The sequence below is a fragment of the Diadema antillarum genome, unplaced genomic scaffold (genome assembly GCF_040938485.1).
Source record: "Diadema antillarum isolate AM-2024a unplaced genomic scaffold, OU_Dant_1.0 seq00001042_RagTag, whole genome shotgun sequence".
NCBI lineage: Eukaryota > Metazoa > Echinodermata > Echinoidea > Diadematoida > Diadematidae > Diadema > Diadema antillarum.
This window is the reverse complement of record NW_027271873.1, coordinates 86,469-109,164: the sequence shown is the minus strand read 5'-3', so window position 1 is coordinate 109,164 and position 22,696 is coordinate 86,469. Positions and strand designations below refer to the sequence as shown.

The 22,696-nt window shown below is 37.1% G+C and overlaps 1 protein-coding gene across 1 annotated transcript; it reads right to left on the bottom strand.

The window, feature by feature from the left end:
- Positions 1 to 7,165: 7,165 nt before the first annotated feature.
- LOC139743039 (uncharacterized) lies at positions 7,166 to 21,912 on the bottom strand. The gene is made up of 4 exons (XM_071653547.1): positions 21,200 to 21,912; positions 10,708 to 10,837; positions 10,139 to 10,206; positions 7,166 to 7,567 (listed from the first exon to the last, which is right to left on the bottom strand). The coding sequence occupies exons 1-4, from the start codon at positions 21,561 to 21,563 to the stop codon at positions 7,263 to 7,265; spliced, it is 867 nt and encodes a 288-aa protein (XP_071509648.1). The 5' UTR covers positions 21,564 to 21,912; the 3' UTR covers positions 7,166 to 7,262.
- Between the last annotated feature and the right edge of the window lie 784 nt (positions 21,913 to 22,696).

Here is a 22,696-nt window from a genome sequence, read left to right as displayed (position 1 = left end):
TTATGGTTCCCCCCATGTTTCGACCCACCGTACGCCACTTTACATACATATATATATATATATATATATATATATATATGATAGATGTGTGTGCGTGTGTGTGTGTGTATGTGTGTGTGTGTGTGTGTGTGTGTGTGTGTGCATGTGTATATTGTGTAACATATGCATGGTCTAATCTTGAGCCCCCTCCAATGTTTGCCCCCCCAATCCAAAACTGCTTCCGGCGCGCCTGTAGAGGGATCATAGTCGGAAGCTGTATGTTTTAAGATGTCGGGATTGTGGACACCCCTACACAAAGGGCCAGACTGGACCAAGCTGGACCGAGCCGCTAACGCGGCTCGTCCAGCGATCACTGCTGTAAATGCACACTGCGTTAGTCTATTTTCAGACACTGCTGAGAAGCAAGCAGCGCTCGAGGCCTTGTCCAAAGGCTATATCGATCCCAACTTGTCCTTGCCGTTGTGACATTTGTGCTTCCTGCCAGAATAGTACCTGAAAATGTATGTTTTGGAGCTGTCCGCACGTCCAAGATATCTGTAACAAAATTAAAGACAAACCCCTCCCATATACATGTTGATCCTTTGACTGTTTTACTACACGATACGTTTGAATGGTTATGAGGCTACCACAAGGATTTCAAACAATCTAACTTGGGGAACCTTATTGAAAATGCAAAAAAAAAAAATGCTATTTTAGGGTTCGAAATGGTGCCAAAATCTGTAGGTGAAATCACCCAAATGATAACCAAAAAAAAAAAAAAAAAACCCTACATACATACACACTTACACACACACACACACACACACAAAATACTCAAATCAGTCAGTCGGTGTCATACACGTAAAGACAGTCGCGTTCTACCAACATTGCTGCATTCACTCAATCCGCACAGTACATTTGGGTAAGTTGTCCTTGAACTATGTCTTTCATAATAATACCCTGTGTTATAATACCTGCACACCTTGTTTTCCCATAAGATTTCAGCTTGAACCAGATTTAGATTTGTGATAAAATTTGTATTTGATTCCTCGCGTTTTGTTTGTTTGCTCGTTTTTGGAGTTTTGTTTTGTTTTTTGTTTTTTGTTTTGCTAGGGTAACAATGAATGCTTTTATTGAATGACTTGACAGTCAGTTGTCTCATCCAATTGCCTTTAATCTTATTCACACATCCACATCCACACATACACACACACACACATACATACATCATCATACACTGTATACATATATATATATATATAATGCGTTTCTTCCCACCACACGACTATACCACACGACTGCGTGTATACGTGACTACTAAATGCAGACCCATGGCATGCCCATGTACATGATTATTATTATTATCATTCACATTCAACGCATTTGTTAAGTGATCCTTTCAGTCCCGTACTGCTGATTAGTCTTCTCAAATACCAATAGATAAACAAACGAACGAACAAACAAATAAATAAATAAGCAAATAAATATATAAAGCATTACGAAAGTTGTCACCAATCCGTAACGGCAATATGCTTTACGCATACATGCACTGTGCAAGTGTACAGGATGATCATTACAGATCTTTGAACCTGCCCGCGAACATTATCAATAATCAGTAACAATAATAAAAAAAAATATATATCGATTGCACGCAAAAGCATTAACAAATCTGGTCTCACCAAATTTCAAAGAATCATTGATTTTTTATTCTTTGATATAGTCAACTTTACCGTAAACATAATTTCAGTTTCTGACTAGTGTAGCACCTTACTAGTTCAGATAGGAAGCATGTTGATGACTGGACAGACTTTACTCTCGATGTCTGGCCCTCAACAATTATGAACAGGTGATGCTGGAAGCATTCAATTTTGAATATCATCTCTTGCAAGATATGACAAAATGGCGTGAGCATAAAATTAAATTCAAGCGATTGCATGATTCAACACTCTCCAAACTGAGATTAATACATATAAATACATGTTAACTCAAAGGTCAATTCCAGGACAAATAAAGGTTAGTCTGAAAAGACAGAACAATTTTAACACTCACAACAGTGGAAGTTTGAGCAGAATCAGATTTAGAGTAGGGAGTTATGACATTGCCAATATTTGTACAACAGTTCTTGAACAGTATAATATAAATATGTAAAGGATTAAACCAATGTTGTCATCACCTTAAATATCCTATTGATCGTGTAAAAAAATGACAAACATCTGAATTCTTTAATCTGATTTTTTTTTTTGTCTATAGGTATAAAACATAACGTTATTTCAGGTTGAATAACTTCAAGATAATCATCAGTCAAATATATCAGGACTTGAGACTGGGCATAATTGCATTTGATCAAAAACGGGAAATTCCATGATTTTATATGCACAGCGTATGGCAAATTGTGAGGGCATGACATCATCTATTCACGTCATCTATAGAAGACCCTCGATCCTCATAATCACAACAAACATAACAAGTAATATTCAGCAACTGACTGAATACTTTTAACCAACTATATGACATATTTAGCAAGTATAAAATGGAAGAGGGCATGGATAAAAATAAACAAATTAGGAAAGGGACATAAAAAACAAGGAATAATCACAATGTTGAGAAAAGAATGTATCTATTCTTCCATTCATATTTTTTAAGATATAGGGTAGGCACATTTAGTTTGCTAACTGCTTTACAGTGGCGCCCTGTATATCTATACACAAAATAAGATGAAAACTACATACTGTACATTTATTGTAACATGATTCACACAAACTGTACAGAACAATGGCATACACAAAAAAATAAACTTAACTACATTTCTGTTACATACTGTAATCAACGGTATAGGGCCTTAGCAACTAGGAGAAGGGGAGGGTAACCACTTGAAAAAAATGTCAAGTGGGTGTGACAAAGAAAAGAAAACTATATAGGTACTGTTGGATTCACTGGAAAAAGAATTAAAGTGTGCGGATAAATCTTAAACTATTTGCTTCCAATATATTCAGAGACGAAGACAGTTGTACTGCAATAATGGGAAGTTTGTTGAAAAGGGAGCTACCGGTGGTGTAAGAAAGGGAACGTTTCTTATATTCGGTTTTCAGGTATTTAAGGTATTGATAGAGTGCTATGCTGAGAATACCGTGTTCTGTAGTACTTGGCAGAATAAGAATTAATCAAAGGGTTTGAATAGGTAGGTACCAGATTATGAAGGATTTTGAAGGTGAGTATACATTATTGTAGCTTGATTCTTTCTTCAATAGAGAGCCAGTTTAATGTGGTAAGCAGTGAGCACTGGCATGACTGAGGTGTATAACACTCAACATCAATCACTAATCGCGCATATTTATTCTGCATCCTTTGTAACTTTTGCACATTGTTTTTAGAACAACTTCCCCATGTCGTACAGCAATAATCAACATGCATGGTGTAATTGATTAACATTTTGGGGGTATTTTTTTATACGGTGAATGCATCCGATTGCTCGAGATATCTTTCCACATACATAGAGAATATGATAATTAAACAATAATTGTGAATCTAATATTACCCCAAATATCAAACAATATAATTATACATTATCACAGGTACTTTATTTTTCTCTTTTTTTTGGGGGGGGGGGGGGAGCCAAAAAACATTAACTTAGTTTTCTCAGAATGCAATACCACATCATTACATTCTGACCATCGCATAATCAAATCAAAATCCTTTTGAAGAGTTTTTTTTTTGATTTGTGAAAAAAAAAATTGAGTCCATTTTTAAACACTGCAGTATCATCCGCACAATTATAATGACAATTTAGTAAAACAATCAGATTTCAGACTGCAAATATTGATGTACAAATAAGAAGTCAGAGGGCCAAGGATGGACCCCTGGGGTACCTCCGATTTCATAACAAAATATTTACTTATATATTGATTGAAAGACACGCGCTGCAATCTTTCATAAAAATATTTAAACCAATCATACTCTCGACTTGAAATTTCACTCAACCAAGTAATTACTCGATAAGTATGACTTCAGTTTACGTTTAAAGGGACTGTACAGTACTGGTTGAGATGGGGATTCATGTTTTGAACATTCTTCGGTGAGATAGTGAGAAACATCTCATGAAATATGAAAGAGCATGTAATTTTTAAAAGGATTCAACGTTTATTTGATGAAAATTGGTGTTCAAATGGCTGATATCCAAAAAAAAAGTGATAATAATAAAAGGCGACATGCCCCACCTTTATTAGGATCTCTTTATTTCACCTTGATTTTGGATATCTCAACCATTTCAAAACCGATTTTCATCAAATAAACTTTTGATACCCCTTAGAATTGCATGATCTTTGACATCTCATAGAGTGCTTTCTGAATATCTCGCAAAACGTTAAAAGCAAAATTCTCACCTCGACCAGAACTGTACATACCCTTTAAAGACAGATATACTGACATGACTGACAAGACAGGTAATGCTGGGATCTAAAAAATTGCAGAATCTGGGACCGGTACAACTGTACAAAGTAAAGTTAGGAAAGTGAAATAGAATGTTGACCTTGCATGAGGTAAGTGGTAAGCCAAAGTCAGTTTCCTGCCAAAATTATGAAATTGATAAAAAAAAATAATTTAACCAAAGCCGAATGCAGAACACCTGAATTAAGATTATACATCAATGAACACAATTGCACATAATAAACATCTTTTAATTTTAAGATTTTATTTTCAGAAAAAAAAGAATTGGTAGGAGCACGAAAATTAACATAATATAGTATTCTTATAACTCTTTTTTTGAACCACAAAGAACTTACCTATAGAATTCTATTGGATTTTCCCCATGGAAGCACACCATAATGTGATATAATGCTCCATAATATACCACAATACACAATAACATAAGGCAAAATTAAAGCTGAGTATAGCATAAATGAAATATTTTGAGGAAAAACCGAATTTAACTAATAGATAGCACTATTAATATTCTTTGGTAACAACTTACACAAATGACTCTTCCAATTGCTCAATTGCTCAAATAATTAAGAGAATATTTCTTTCATTTCAGTCTCACTCTAACAAACCAGTACAATGTAAGTGCATTTTCTATGGCATTATGTACATGATGTCCACGGAGACATAATCAAACTCAAAAAATATTCCATGACAAATTTCACTTTCCTTTCCAAGAAAGTTCTAATGTTATGTTCCTATATGATTTTATATGATATATATATATATATATATATATATATATAAAACAGTCCATAGAGGGAATATGCGTCTGAAAACGAGGTATCTTAAGGGAGAATCGTTCCAACAGTCCAAAGGAGAATTTTTGATTCCCTTAAGGTTTTGACAATGTTTTTCAAAGTCTTATCATTGGTCTGGGGCCTCAGGACTATTCCATAGCAGGACACAGATGGCATAGTGTGTATAGATTTAGCACTGTACCAATAATACAATTTAGGGGAGATTGGCATGGATGCAAAAAATGGGTGGTATATATTGGATGTGCATAGAAAACGGGTCATTGGGGGAATTTAGATATATCTCCTTTTTCTTAAAAAAAGAGTTGTATTTTCTAATCAACATACAGCATTTAGTGGCATAAGCTGCATTTTGTGGTCTTCTCAGTTTGATTCTGCTCTTAGCCCATATCAATGCATAGTTTTCAAAAAGGGCAATATTTGCATTTTTTCTGAATATTTTCATGTTTTTTTTTTTTTCAAAATTCCCCCAAACTATAATTTATTCCGCATTTCCCCTTATGGCTGGAAACAGCGTTATATATATTTGTATACGTATATGTGTATATATATATATATATATATATATACTTGGTGATTCTATCCTTCTATGAAGAGTGCTCGATATCCTCAAAGGAAGAGCTTTAGACAGAAGTATTGCAACAAGTTCACTCGGTTGACATCAGGTTCATCCGTATTTTATTGCTACTCGGAGTTTCATGCCACCTTCATTTAGGGGCAATCATCAGGCAATGATTAAATACATCCCAGAAATGCATTTGGATTGAATTAACGCATTTTAAGCACGTGATACCAAAACAAAAACAAAAACAAAACAAAACAAACTATACGCGCCTGGACCATAGGGACCAGTGCGCACTTAATCATATCCATTATTACGTATATCGGGCAATGATTAAACCGTTGGACAATGCATCGACACCATATAGCTTGTGCGCTATGACCGTAGTTACCAGCGCATACTGAATCACATTCATTATTACGCAATAATAATAATTACAATTTTTCAATGCATCGGATAGACTTGACGCGCTTTATAGCGCGTGACACAATAACAAAGTAACAAAGTAACAATAGAGTTTGTTTTGTTTTGTTTTTGTTTTGGTATCACGCGCTAAAAATGCGTTAATTCAATCCAAATGCATTTCTGGGATGTATTTAATCATTGCCTGATGATTGCCCCTAAATGAAGGTGGCCTGAAACTCCGAGTAGCAATAAAATACGGATGAACCTGATGTCAACCGAGTGAACTTGTTGCAATACTTCTATATATATATATATATATATATATATATATATATATATATATTTATTTATTTATTTATTTATTTATATATGAATAAACATATCTTATGTATGAAATGATATGCAGATACAAGTGCAGCCCAATCGTATCCTCTGTACTTGAATGGAACAGGCTAGATCATTCAATTAGATCAGCTTCTTCCATATATTCATTTAAGAGATTGTTTAAGCAAAGTTGCTATTTGTAAGTAACACACGAAATTCATTCTGGGCTTTATCATTCCTGTATAATAGCGTTTTTAATTGTTATTTCGGCATTCTGGTGAACTCTTGCTGTGGCATGTACTTTTTATGTTACTTTGCAATGTACAGTATGCTGGTATGTATCTACACTGTATTATGTCATCTTCTGTATATACGTTTTGCTATTTAATGTACATATGTTCATCAATATTATTCAGGGCTCCATGGAAGACCACTATTTATTGGTGAATGGACTACCCTGACAAAAGATTAGAAATAAATAAATAAATAAATAAATAAATAAATACACTGTATATGCTCAAAACGTTCTTATGCAAGATTTGTTTAGTCAAACACATCAATAAAAATGAAAAGTAATACGTAATGGACGTCTCTCAAATAATCAAAAGAGGGCAATGTAGAGAACATACTATAATTAACTATGACTGTGCTTATGTTGGTGTGCATGTGTGCTGTGTACGAGTATATGTTTGTGTGTTAATTTCTGAGTATGGTTAGGCCTATGTGTGTATGTAGGTGAAAGTAACGCAGGCCCTGCCGTGCTACTGAATGCTACACCATCCCTTTTCTTCCTTTTTCTTCTCTCCTGTGTTCGTCCTTTCCTCCTCTTCAGGCTCGTCAGTGAGCAAAACTTGCATAATTTTATCCGCTTCGATCATGCACTGATACAAGACTTCAAGAGCGGCGAGATGCCTGTCGCTGTCGTATCGGAAGTCAGTGAAGGTGTAGTTCTCGACCACAAACACGTACATGATACCGACGTCCTTGAGAGCCTTTTGGTAGCTTGAGAGCGCGTTGGCATCTGACGTACAATTTTTGTGAGTGATGACAACTATAGGAGGGTACCCTGTGAGACAGAAAAACGTTAAATAGGCAATTTGTTGGTGATGACTATCAGACAGCTGAGTCATGTAGGGAGGTAGCCTATCCGATAGGCGTCAGGCTGTATCGATACTAGACTGATCGCTATATGGAGACGGACATGCGAGGGCTTCTGGCGCCTAGTGTCATATCATATAGGCCTACAGAGTTGTATTATAACAATAATGGTTATCACAGTTATCACAACATGATATTTTACTTAAAAAGTTACAGTTTTATGGTGTTCGAGGTGTTGCACTCTCGTGGTTTAGGGATTATTTATCATGTTGACAGCAATATGTTATACATAATGACATGTCGTCAAATTTTTTACCGATAAAATGTGGTGTGCTCCAGGGCTCAATATTAGGTCCCCTTCTCTTTTTGTTATATATCAATGATATTGTTAATTCGTCGTCTATATTATCATCTATATTATATGCCGATGACACGAATATTTTTTATTCCCACGATAATATAGAAACGTTGGTATCTACACTTAACGCAGAGTTACCAAATGTATCAAACTGGTTTAAGAATAATAAATTATCACTTAATATTGATAAAACAAATTATATTTATTTCAAGCATATGAAAACTCACACAGATGATCTTGTAAGTAATATTAGGATTGATAATGTATTTCTTGAACGTAAAAGTTCTATTAAGCTTTTAGGCATTTTTATTGATGAAAACCTAACCTGGAATTATCATACACATTATGTTACAACCTGTATTTCTAGAAATATAGGTGTTCTTTCAAAGCTGAAAAGTTATCTTCCTGAACATACTCTTTTTATGCTTTACAATTCTTTAATCCTACCATATATTATGTATTGTAATCTAGTGTGGGCTACAAGTTCAAAACTAAACTCAACCCTATTTATTTACTAAAAAGAAAGCCATTCGCATCTGTACTGGATCACAATACTTAGCCCACATCAGTTCACTTTTTTATCAGTTAAAAACACTGAATATATTTGATATAAATACATTACATTCTTTGCTTTTTATGTTTAAGTATTTGAACAACTTACTTCCAAACATTTTTCACGATTTCTTTAAACTGAATTATACCGTTCATTCATATCCCACTCGTAATTCGCAAAATTTTCATTTAGTAAATCCCAGAATATTAATTGCACAAAAATCTATAAGACACAATGGACCAAATCTTTGGAATACGCTCCCAGATTTTGTTAAATCATGTAAAACTTTATATTCTTTCAAGGCTAGATTGAAAACTACATTACTGTCAGATTACAATCTATGATTATAACATCTGAATATATATTTTGTTTTGTTTGATCACATTTCTTTTCCTGTAAATTGGATTTTAAACTACAATAAATATACGCAATGTTTCTGTGTCTATCATTTCATTTCATTCCCATTATCTTCAGCATCACCACTATCATTTTCATCTTCATTATCACATTTTTCTTCATCATTACCCTGTCAACATCATCATACATCATCATCATCATCATCATCATATTTCACGTTACTCTTATTCGTATCTATGTACTAGGAATATAAAAAACAATTTATTTACAGTGTTTTATATTTTGTAGCATTTCTCCATTCCGCAAACAATATAATTTGTTGTGTATTATGTAGATAGGTCCCTGGGCTGCCACGTGCTCAAGCTTTTGCTTATAGTGGCAGTCCTTCTTCAGCATAATTTCTCAGATAATTATTTGGAAAATTGGTAATACGATTTATAATTTGTTAATGAAATTAATTTACACATCGATTTTCCTTCTTTGAATCATGTACTTGTAATCTGCTTACAGATATTGCATGTGATATTACTGAAAATAATTTTGATTTATGTGTGAAATTGTGTTGGAAGAAAAATAAATCAAACAAACAAACAAACAGTCATAACAATAGCAATGATGATAGCAGGATAAATGAGACCATGGAACCAAATGTATGTGCATGTATGTATATGTATGTATGAACATCAGCATTAATCACAAACATTTTCCTTATATATATATATATATATATATGTATATATAATCATATATAAAGAGAGAGAGAGAGAGAGAGAGAGAGATTTGGAGAGTTTTTTTTTCATCGCCGTCCACAAATTTTCGACGAATTTATGGCTTTAATGATTCCCCCGAAAAGTTGCAAAATACTATGACAATCCAAGCTAGCCTCCAAAACTGATGTAGGCCTACGTACTTATTAAACGTCCAGTGCAGTTCAGCTAAAGGTAATTCTAGACTGGAGTAAACCGAATATTCAAGGGTCATCCCACAAGACCGACGCCCATGAGTCATACCGCCCAAGAGTCGACATTGAGTCATACAGTCCATGAGTCATACAGCCTCTGAGTTTGACACTTACAGGCAAATGAGGTCCATGAGCTCGACACTAGATGAAAAACAGCTCTCGAGTTCAGCGTTACAACAACAAAGGGGCTTAATGTGTTGGTCTCGTGGGCCTTCTTTGCATAGTGTCGAACTCTTGGGGCTGTATGACTCGTGGGCTGTATCATCCGTGGGTGTCGAACTCGTGACGTGCACCCTATTTTCATACTCACCAGTCACTCTTTTGATAGTCGCAATCAGTTGTTTCATGTCAGACGGCTGTACTGATAGATTTTGTGCACTATAGCGCCATATATGGAAATATAAACGAACAAATACAAAATCCAAAGGAAATAATATGTCAGGTAAATAAATTTGATACACTCAACGTCAGCGGTGGTACTGAATACGTGAGAGAGTCAATTAAACTCTTTTTTAAACAACCTTGTGGATCCATTCTGATGTGTATGTTGTTCTGTGGCTGAAGTTATCTACCCACATGCAATCGAAAATGAAATTGCCGATATCACATAATATATAAGAATACGTGTATCTACATCTACAGCAATTGAAATATACTGATGTTTGAGTCGAGTGTGAATTTTCTGCCTATTGAATCTAAATTCAGGCACACTGTCTAGACTCTTTGCTGGAAACATAACATTTGAGCCCGTTTCTTAGAGGGCTGTCTAATTTTACAATTGATTCAAGTTTTGATAGATGATTGATTTGCTGATGAAAAAGTTTGAAAAGATGAACGAAGTTCCTGGAAACATTAATGGTCAATCATATCATGACCTACCTTAAAACAAGAACTGCACAATGAATCCTCTGTGCTTCCTCGGCCAGAAATACCCGCTCAAAGGCCCCGGCGAGTTTCGATATGATGGTCTTGTCCCACACCACGTCTGCACCATCTCGACGTGCACCAGCTGTACCAGAAAATAATTTTATGACAGGGGAGCGGTTATGAGATCGTGAGGGAGCGAAGTAAGCGAGGGGGGGGGAGGGTATGGTAGGGGGGTTTCTCCCTCCCACGGTGAAATCTTTTTACATTGAAAATTTTGACATTTTACAGTCCAAAAACTGCCGTTTGCAGCTATATTCTTCGCTTTGGAAATTAAGGGGGGTGGCACACCATGCGCAACTGCTGTCAATCACTGGCAGCAACATCAGGAGAATGGTATAGCGATTAAATGCGAGCGAGCGAAGCGAGCGAGCTTGAAAATTTTGACATTTTACAGTCCAAAAACTGCCGTTTGTGGCTGTATTTTTTTTGCTTCGGAAATTAAGGGGGCGCACCGGGTGCAACTGCTGGCAATTACTGGCAGCAACATCAGGAGAATGGCATAATGATTAAATGCGAGCGAGCGAAGCGAGTGAGCTTGAAAATTTTGATATTTTACAGTCTCAAAAACTGTCCTCTGGGAACTGTCATCAGGGGAATGGCATAACGATTGAATACGAGCGAGCGAAGCGAGCGAGCTTGAAAATTTTGACTTTTTACAGTCCCCAAACTGTCGTTTGTAGCTATATTTTTCGCTTTGAAAATTAAGGGGGGGGGGCGCACCGGGCACAACTGCTGGCAATTACTGGCAGCATGCAACATCAGGAGAATGGCATAGCGATTAAATGCGAGCGAGCGGAGCGAGCGAGCTTGAAAATTTTGACATAATGCTTTTACATGCTAAAAACTGCCGTTTGTAGCTATACTTCTTCGCTTTGGAAATCAAGGGGGGCCGCACCGGGCGCAACTGTTGTCAATCAGTGGCAGCAACATCAGGAGAATGGTATAGCGATTAAATGCGAGCGAGCGAAGCGAGAGATGCTTGAAAATTTTGACATTTTACAGTCCAAAAACTGCCGTTTGTGGCTGTATTTTTTTTGCTTTGGAAATTAAGGGGGCGCACTGGGTGCAACTGCTGGCAATTACTGGCAGCAACATCAGGAGAATGGCATAATGATTAAATGCGAGCGAGTGAAGCGAGCGAGCTTGAAAATTTTGACATTTTACAGTCCCAAAACTGCCGCTTTTGGCTGTATTTTTTCGCTTTGGAAATTAAGGGGGGCACACCGGGCGCAACTTCTGGCAGTTAGTGGCAGCAACATCAGGGGAATGGCATAACGATTGAATACGAGCGAGCGAAGCGAGTGAGCTTGAAAATTTTGACTTTTTACAGTCCCCAAACTGTCGTTTGTAGCTATATTTTTCGCTTTGAAAATTAAGGGGGGGGGGCGCACCGGGCACAACTGCTGGCAATTACTGGCAGCATGCAACATCAGGAGAATGGCATAGCGATTAAATGCGAGCGAGCGGAGCGAGCGAGCTTGAAAATTTTGACATAATGCTTTTACATGCTAAAAACTGCCGTTTGTAGCTATACTTCTTCGCTTTGGAAATCAAGGGGGGGCCGCACCGGGCGCAACTGTTGTCAATCACTGGCAGCAACATCAGGAGAATGGTATAGCGATTAAATGCGAGCGAGCGAAGCGAGAGATGCTTGAAAATTTTGACATTTTACAGTCCAAAAACTGCCGTTTGTGGCTGTATTTTTTTTGCTTTGGAAATTAAGGGGGGCGCACTGGGTGCAACTGCTGGCAATTACTGGCAGCAACATCAGGAGAATGGCATAATGATTAAATGCGAGCGAGTGAAGCGAGCGAGCTTGAAAATTTTGACATTTTACAGTCCCAAAACTGCCGCTTTTGGCTGTATTTTTTCGCTTTGGAATTTAAAGGGGGCGCACCGGGCGCAACTTCTGGCAGTTAGTGGCAGCAACATCAGGGGAATGGCATAACGATTGAATACGAGCGAGCGAAGCGAGTGAGCTTGAAAATTTTGACTTTTTACAGTCGCAAATTTGTAGCTATATTTTTCGCTTTGGAAATTAAGGGGGGGGGCGCACCGGGCACAACTGCTGGCAATTACTGGCAGCATGCAACATCAGGAGAATGGCATAACGATTAAATGAAAGCGAGCGAGTTTGAAAATTTTGACATTTTACAGTCCCCAAACTGTCGTTTGTGGCTGTATTTTTTCGCTTTGGAAATCAAGGGGGGACACACCGGGCGTAACTGCCGGCATATTACTGGCAGTAACATCAAGAGAATGGCATAACGATTAAATGCGAGCGAGCGAAGCGAGTGAGCTTGAAAATTTTGATATTTTACAGTCTCAAAAACTGTCCTTTGTGGCTGTATTTTTTCGCTTTGGAAATTAAGGGGGGCGCACCGGGCGAAAATTGCTGGCAGTTACTGGCAGCAACATCAGGAGAATGGCATAATGATTAAATGCGAGCGAGCGAAGCGAGTGAGCTTGAAAATTTTGACATTTTACAGTCCCCAAAATTGTCGTTTGTGGCTGTATTTTTTCGCTTTGGAAATTAAGGAGGCGCACCGGGCGAAAACTACTGGCAATCCTAGCAGCAACATCAGGAGAATGGCATAATGATTAAATGCGAGCGAGCGGAGCGAGCGAGCTTTAAAATTTTGACATTTTACACTCCAAACACTGCCGTTTGTAGCTATATTTTTCACTTTTGTTTGTCCCACTTTTATGGGGGAACCATCCCCCCCCCCATCGACGCCTCTGCATATGAGGGTGCTTTTGTCAAGTGAAAGATCTGCTGCACACTCTTTGATAAATTAGGGAAATATACGTCAATCTCAAAAGTGTACAAAGTCTATCGAAAGGGATCCTGTATAGCGGAGCTTTTGCATGTTTATGATTGCAATACAACGATCTGGTGCATAGTTCTGGCGATATTTGGACAATTTTCCATTAAGAAAGTTCGAGATTTGTCCTCATCTCGGGAATTGCATGGGGGATAAATGATTTGTCTGCCTAAACACTTCCGTAGGGGCGGGGCAAATGCCCCTTTGCCCCCCCCCCCCCCCCCCGAGATAGATTCGACGTCCCTGATCTTCCCTGGGTATGCTCATAGATGTATCCTGACTGAGTCACCAGTCACTGTCGTTTCTCAGGAATGATTCAGGAAATGGAGGGGGTTCAATTATGGCGATATTGTTTTTGTTATTGTTTGTTTGTTTGTTTGTTTTCGTACATGTCTTGCAGATGGTCCCCAGTTACTCGCGTCATAGCATGTTTACATATTAGGCCTATACTATTTGACGTTGTCAACGTCTGAGCCATACCTTACAGTGTATGTCGATGTTACTTTCTTCGCGAGCGAGCGAAGCGAGCGAGCGCTTGAGAAAATTATGTATACATTTTCCTACAAGATAGAATACTGTTCAGCTCTGTTACCTGTCTGAAGGCCGGCGTACAAACGTCATGCAATATGCCAAAATTGATACAATCACATTTCTGCTTCCTCCATTTTTTTTTTCAAAATTCAGGGGGGGGGGGATGATTGTACAGGCCATCCCCCCTCCTCCATTTCAGGGGGGGGGGGATATATCCCCCCCCCCCCCGGGATTTACGCCCATGGTCGTCAAATGTGTTCGTTTCCGATTCTAGAATTCTTCTTCATCAATATTAAAATAGAGTTCAAAGAGATGATTTTCAGCTTTTTTTTATTATGAAAAGATTGTCTGGCGGCAGATTTGTTCAGAAAAGACATGTTGCAATAACCTCGGCCAGAATCCATAGTGCGTACAGAGACAACATGATTACCGGTGCCAGGAGATTGACTGGGGGAAAAAAAAAGATACACACACATCCTGAAATGAGAATATGTTCCCACTGCGGTCTGATATCACTAAGCCCCGCCTCCTCATGGAATCTCGAGAAAGCCGGATTCTCGCTGGTCTCCGAAAAGTAGTCTAGTGGGATTTGGGGAAAATATGACTGTTAGAGGCATTTTTTAGTTTTTTTTTTAAGTTGGGAACCGGTCTATTTTGTATAATTCAAGTACGCTGAATCCAAAAATTCTGGTTCCCAAGCGGAATTTTGAGTCTAAGAGCATCTAATTTGCATAAACAAAATGGCCGCCAATTCATTGCTTTTCAAGGTGTTTCGATGATCTAATTTTCATAAAATCTCCCTAGACATGCAGAAATAGTAATAATTTCAGAAATTAAGGTGCAAAGACAATAGCTAGGTCATCATTTGTTCATAACTTTCACTTATATATGCAAATTAAGAAGTGAAATCTGTAAATTAGGCGTTGCCGCTGATATAGTAATGCATTACCGCATATAAATATGCACATGTATAGTACCTACTTCTGTTTTTAATCATTTTAACAAGTTACCGGGCAAACAAAAAGTACTTTGTGTCGCCGGAGTCGAATCAAAATAAATCAATTCAAAAGAATTGAATTACACTTATGCAAATATCTATGCAAATTAGTATACAAGAGGATACATAACTGGCAGGATTCTAAATTCTACAACGCATTGCTGCAATATATGGATCTGAATCATAATTCTGAAGATAGTTAGCATTGTATCAAGACCGGTTCACGATTCCTAGTGTGCTAAAGAGATACAAGAACCAACATTATGTATTAAAACAAAACATGCATCTCATTTGCATAATAGATTATGCAAATATTTTTCCATTTTCTCAACATATTTTCCCCTAAAACAAAGGTTTGCTATTAAAATGTACCTTGGCGTAGTGAAAAATATATATGCTATCGGTCAAACAAAGTGTACATAGTGTCATCTGAGTCCAAGGAAAATCAAGTACTGGAATCAACCAATTCAGAATAAAAAAATGAATAACAATATTTGTAATAACGTATGCAAATTGGTATGCAAGAGGCTTTACTACGACAGGCTTCGAGATTCTAGAACACATTGCCACGATATATGAATCTGAATCATTATAGTTATGATATCAAGACGTAAGTTGATGATTATTTTGTGATAAAGGAGATACAAGAAAAAAACACAGTTATTAGAAATACCCTAATAATCTAATTTGCATATAAATTATACAAATAGTTGGCGATTTCTATGGATATATTCCCTAAAACAAAGTCTTGCTATCAAAATGTACCTTGGCGTACTAAAATACAGCTAAGATATCGGGCAAACACGTTGCACATAATGATGTTGTCAGAGTCCGAAGTAAATCAAGTATTGGAATCAATCAATAAAGGAGAACTGAATGACACTAAAATGAAATATTTTTGCAAATTGATATTCAAGAGGCCGTAGACCAGGCAGGTTTCGAGATTCTACAACGCACTGGCGCAATATATGAGTATGTTTCATAACAGTTATAACAATATCAAGACCTATTAATGATTCCTGGTGTGAGTAAGAGATGCAAAAATTAACTGCAACTACTAAACAACACACATCTATTATCTCATTTGCATAGTAAATCATGCAAATATTCACCCATTTTCTATGCATATTTACCACCAAAACAAGATCTTGCCATCAAAGTTATCGAGCAATCACATCACTATACATTACTCTATGGATTAGTGCAAGGTCGCTTTATCCACCCTGTACTTTGTCGTTTTCATTGGATAGATTGGTTTATAATCATTTTCAATCTGTTGAATTTAAAATCAAGTGGCAACTTTCATAAATCTCGTCATAATTTATGGTTGTTGTTTTTTTTATCTATCTCTTCACCCACTCTGCAGGCTCAAGCAAAAAAAAAAAATTGTAAGAAAAATCCTGGTATCTCGGACAGTGTCGGAAACAGAAACGAAGGATGAACTTTGTAATTCTAGTCATCAACACCTTTATATTTTGGCTGAAAAGAAACATAATCTGAGTCAAAAAGTCTATTTCTCAATCGAGCTAAACTGATCTACATTCATGCAAGGTTTGCATCATCACATTGTTGCTAACATCGTAGGCCTAATTTGTGACATTTGCATTGAAATGTTCTGCAATGCTTTCGCATGCACATGAAATCACCTCAAGGCAACTTTGCAGGATTGGAGCTAGATATATCAGTTGTACAGGCTGTAGACCAGATCAAAACGTTCCCATCCATTGTCTACTGGTGAAGAAAGATCAGGTCTGGCACAGTGAGCAGGATTTTCTTCCTTTTTTATCTTTTTTTTTTTAAATACTGGAGTATTGTCGTTGGACTGCTTCTCGAGCGTTCAGTATACTTTTGTCGGTAAAATGGCGGAACATATTTTGTGCCAAACGAGCTTGTGTGATGCATCTTTTGAATAGAATATAAGTTTATTCTTAGTTATAAAGACGACTGATAACAACCATGTTCTTGGAACCCTTTAGTTTTCTTCTCGTACAAGCAGCATCCTTGATGATTGTGAGTCATTGATCACTTGCTTTAATAAGAGTGCTACTGTCAGTATCAGTCTGGTAGAAAAAGCACAACTCCAGTATCTACGGAAGAAGGCCTCGTTAAGGTAGCTATCGGATCGATGTTATCTCTCAAGGGAACAAAAGTAACTTCATGTTCGCAAGGTGGTGGAAAACCCAGGTCCTCCATGAAAAGATCCATATCCTAATTCTTGGGCAGAAATTCAAGTGACAATGTGGATATTCGATAACTATACTTGATAAAGCATATAGTGAGAGGCAAATAAAATGGCGACCACTTACGTCTGATATGAAGTGGAATCTTCTGTATGTAACATGGTTTCTAATGAGTATTCATTATCACACCTGGTGAGATATATCAGAAGTCAGACAGACAAGGGAGCGTGGCGTCGTCCAGTTAAGAATAAATTGAAATGCATCATACTTGGTGGTTATCACTGGCGGCATGTTATCCAAGCATACTGAAAACAAAAACAAAAAGGAACAGGAAGGTGTAAACCCCTTATTTCGCAGATTGCACTGGCCGATGCAATTTCAGAGTTCGAACTGTCTTATAACAGATGTAGAAGGATCAAATATAGGTGGATGTGTGCCACACGTCTTTTTTTTTTTTTGTCCATTTCTTCTCCCTCACTGCTATTCTAACATCGTTATTTAAGTTTATCATGATAAGGCGCGGTCAGAGTGGCAAAAGATCGCAAAGTTTAAGATCGCGAAGTCTTCACGATCTTTTGTTGTCCGGTCACACTGGCAAAAGATCGAGAAGTTTGGAGAGGACAGCATTATAAAATGAAATATCCCTAGCTGTAGTGGGAAGTTTCGCGGAAAGTTTGCAGTCACACGCACTTGAAAAACTTCAAGATCTTAAAGATTGCAATCTGAAACTTTTCGATAATTTGCCAATTTGGCCGCGCCTTTTGAGATCTTGGAGATCGCGATCTTAAACTTCTTGATCTTTGGCCAGTGTGTGATCGCGACTATTCTACAAACTTAACTTTCCAATGGATCCTTCTCCAGTCTTATATATATACAGTACTCTCCGCGTAATCGGGTATCGCTTAAACGGGTACTCCGTTTAATTGGGTAGTAATGTCAAAATCAGTTCCAATGCACATTAAAATTACTTGATAATCGGGTTGCCTCTCCGCATAAATGGGTAAATAATTTTGTTCTTATCTAATTTCTACCCACATTTTATCGCAGATATAACGCCATAAGAAATCATGAATGTCATATTTTTCAGGGCTAATCGCATTCTCTGCATAATTTGCAAAGAAGATTGATCATTTGGGGAGTGATTAAACATGAAAACACATGTACCAGTACCGACTTGACACACGTAAACGAACATTACACACAATCATGTTGCTGGCACTCACAACTGCATAGACAAACAGGGGTTGAACACACTTGCGCTCAACCTTTGCTCCGCAACAACATTCACAATACGACAATGTTTGCAACGAAGATCGAGACAGGCACCAGCTCCATAATTTGCTTTTCCCCAGTCACTTCTCGAAAAGAAACCCGACGTTCTACTTGACTATTGCACGCAAAGAAACGTGTTCCCTTCGGAAACGCCTGCGTGTTGGCGAGTAGTCTTCAGTCAAACAACACAGTTTTCTGAAGACAATTTGTCTATAAAAAGAGTGTAAATTATTGCTCGTGACTGAGCAAGTGTAAGGTATCTATAATGTGCCAAGCAAGCACGCGTATTAAGCACACAGTGTAGGTGTTTGGTGCAGTGTACAATGCATGGACATACACATTTTGTGTGCCAATTGTGAATCATACGTGTTCTTCTGTTAATCGGCTACTCCGCTTAATCGGGTAAAAAACGCTCACGGACTTGCAACATAATGTTTTTATTCATTGGGGCATCAGAATGTTTGTTGTGACATTAAAGGTATTTTTCGTCGACTTGCAAAAAAAAAAAAAACGCTTCATAAGAGAAAATAGAATAAAACCACCTATCCCATTTCAACCTATAGACGAATGTTTGCTATATATAATCATATGTAATCATTTATATATTATCATATATATATATGATTACCATGCTCTGGTTTACTGGGAAATAGAATTTCCGTGCTAATGCTACAAATTTGCATATTGGAACAATACAATAATGGATGTTGCGTATGAATAAAATGGCATTGTTCGATGACATCCCCCCCCCCATAAAAAGTTGAGTCATGATCCGTGTAGAGAGAGTTTTCATCAATTCGTTTTGCGATTATCGATGTACTAAAAATATTTTTCATGATATTAACAATTTTATGGCAATATTGCAGCTATTTTGTATGTATTATGCAAATTAGATGTTAAAGTTCATTCGCTTGAAAAGACCCGTTTTTTGGTTTTGTTTTGTTTTTGTTTTTGTTTTTTTTTTTGTTGTTTGTTTTTTGCCCTACTGCAATCATTTTTGGTTAAGAATCGGGTTCCTAATTTGAATTCTTTAAAAAAAATCCAAAAGGACCATATTAGAGGATTCGAAAAATAACATTTTACCAGGGTATAGGCTATTGAATGAACTGCATGCGCATAAAACTCATGAAGCCTACGTATAATTTGCATACCAATTACAATACATGTATTTGCATTTATTTTGATACCACTGAGAAGGGATTCTGATTTCTTCTAACCCTCCAAACCTTCAAGTGTATATATCTAGTGTTCTTAACTTCCCTCTCAAGAAAAAAAAAAATATACAAAAAATCTTCCAGTGTTAAATATATTCATCTGCATATTTCAGTACTAATTTGCATAATTATGAAGGAAATATATTATTTACCACCTGAGAAACGTTTATCCCTCAAGTTGCTAATTCCATTCTATGTACATAGGTTTCAAATCACTTTTTTTCTAGCTCGTTTAAAAAAAAAAAAAATCTAGAAAATGCGTGTCTGAAATTCACAATTTCTGTGGCTGGGCAGCCATTTTGTTTATGCAAATTAGATGATCAAGATCGGTGAATTTTGCTTAGGAACCGGAGTTTTCCTAACCCTCAAAACCTTAAAGTTTACATCTTTAGTGTTTAACTTGCCTCTCAAGAAAAACATTGTAACAATTACTCTTCCAGTGTTAATATATATTTATCTGCATATTTCAGTACTAATTTGCATAATTATGAATAGAATATACTATTTACCATCTGAGAAACGTTTATCCCTCAAATTGCTTCTTCTATTATATGTACAAAATATCAAATCACTTTTTTTTTCCAGCTCGTTTGCAAAGAATTTCTAGAAAATCCGTGTCCGAAACTGACAATTTCTGTGGCTGGGCAGCCATTTTGTTTATGCAAATTAGATGGTCAAGATCGGTGAATTTTGCTTGGGAACCGGAGTTTTCCTGACCCTCAAAACCTTAAAGTCTACATATTTAGTATTTAATTTGCCTCTCAAGAAATAGAAAATGTCAAAATTACTCTTCCAGTGTTAATGTATATATATATATATATGTCCTAATTTGCATAATCATGAATAAAATATACTTTTTACCACCTGAGAAACGTTTATCCCTTATAAATTGGTTATTCTATTCTCTGTACAAACATTTCAAATCACTTTTTTCCAGCTTGTTTGCAAAGAATTGCTAGAAAATGCGTATCTGAAACTGATAATTTCTGTAGCTTGGCAGCCATTTTGTTTATGCAAATTGGATGGTCAAGATCGGTGAATTTCGCTTGGGAACCAGATTTTTCGGATTCAGCATACTCAAAGTAGGTAAAAGAGACCGGTTGCCAACTTTTACTCAAAAATGCCTTTAACACCATTTTAGAGAGCCCTTTTTCAGAAATCCCACTAGACTAAAGCGGGATCCTCACTGTTTATCACATCTCTAAATGTGTACTTTATTAAAATCGATGATTATTTTGATGACCTATTAAATGCTTTCATTCAATTTTCTTTTTCTTTTTTGAGAATAAGAAATTTCATTGTCGAGTTACAAAAAAAAAAATGAAATTTGCTGATTTTCATGGACACGAACTGCCCACCACAAATGTGCGAGACCAAATATTCTGTGAGTGACATCATCAAACATGAAATAATTCAGCTGCTTACCTAGCTGAGCATCCACTTCAGACATGTACTTCCGACTGAAATCCTTCATCCCTCTGTTATCGCACACGGTAAGACCAGATGAGATATCGTAAGCATGGCGGCTCATGGTCATCGCTGCCTGTGACTGGTATCCCTCGGGCGCCATATGGGTCCACATATCACCAGTGGCGTACAGGAACGAGTTGATTAAGGCCGATTTACCTACTCCAGGTCCACCAAAGAGGCCGATTCGTGTTTGTCGAGGAGGCCGTTTTGGTCGTTTTTCCTCTAATCGAATTGTACTTCCCGGGCGATAATTTTCGATTTTCTTTTGCAGTAATGCAATCCTTTGAAGATCATCTTCTTTTAAAGATATGTCCGACATGCTGAACAGGCGCTAAAGACACAGAATCAAGACGGTGCAGCAAATCGAGACGGTAATGTCTCAGTGACTACTACTGTCCGTTCGTAATTCTCAGGGTGCTATGATCCGATGCCTTAAATCGGTCGAGTCGTCAACCCCAATGCCAAATTGAAAATTTAGCAGTGCAATGAGCATATTTCGAAATGTTCTGCAATTTTTTTTTACCTTTGTTATTCAGAATTTGAATCACTAAGCGACCATTGGGCTGACGATGACTTTGCTAAAAGATTCCCTTGGTAAACTGTCATTCCTCACATCACATGTCTCCATGACAAATTTCATCTGTGCTAGTGCAGCAAGACTGAGGTCTCTCAACAGGGATCTTGGGTTGTATCTGGGATCTCCTGGCTGCATGATATTACACCAACACGGTGCGTCGTAGTTTGGGCTTGGTATGGAAAGCCATACATTGCAAAATTTAGTAAAACCTTAATAAGAATTTTAGACTTCTAATTGAAGGTTTCTAAATACTGATCATGAGTTTTTAATCTGCGCAAACAACAGGGGAAAAAATGCTCATGAGAAATTTCTATACTTTGCAAGAGCGAGTTAAACCTTCGATTTTACTTCTGTATGTACCAGACGAATCTTTTTTATCTCTATAATCATATTTAGTCTTAACTTTGCATGAGCAAAATCTCTTTGTCTCACCCCTGTACACGAAATGAGAAACTTTTGATTCCGGTTGAAAGGGAAGAATCTCTTTTAATATGTGCCCCTGATATGGATGCCAAAAGTTCTCATCTTTAAAGGGATAGGGACTGTACTCAGTATTTGTTCATGTGTAGGTGCACTGAACGTTGGAAATTTCTCATTGAAATAGCACGTATCCTAATGTTAAAGACCCTTTTGCTGGGATTGAACAGAAAAACCAATCTAATGATGGAATCGAAACAAGCTCTTTTACTTGGAAATCGACAAGGAGACAGCTGAATCTTTCATGTATTTTTTAGGGATTTGTTTTCAATTTTTCAGCGTCTCAATTGGAGATTATTTACAGATATGAAATCGATCTCCGCACGCACACAAATTCCTCTTGCAGCGACCGCAAATATCACAGAAGCTGCCATAGCGGTGCTTATATGTAATTCATC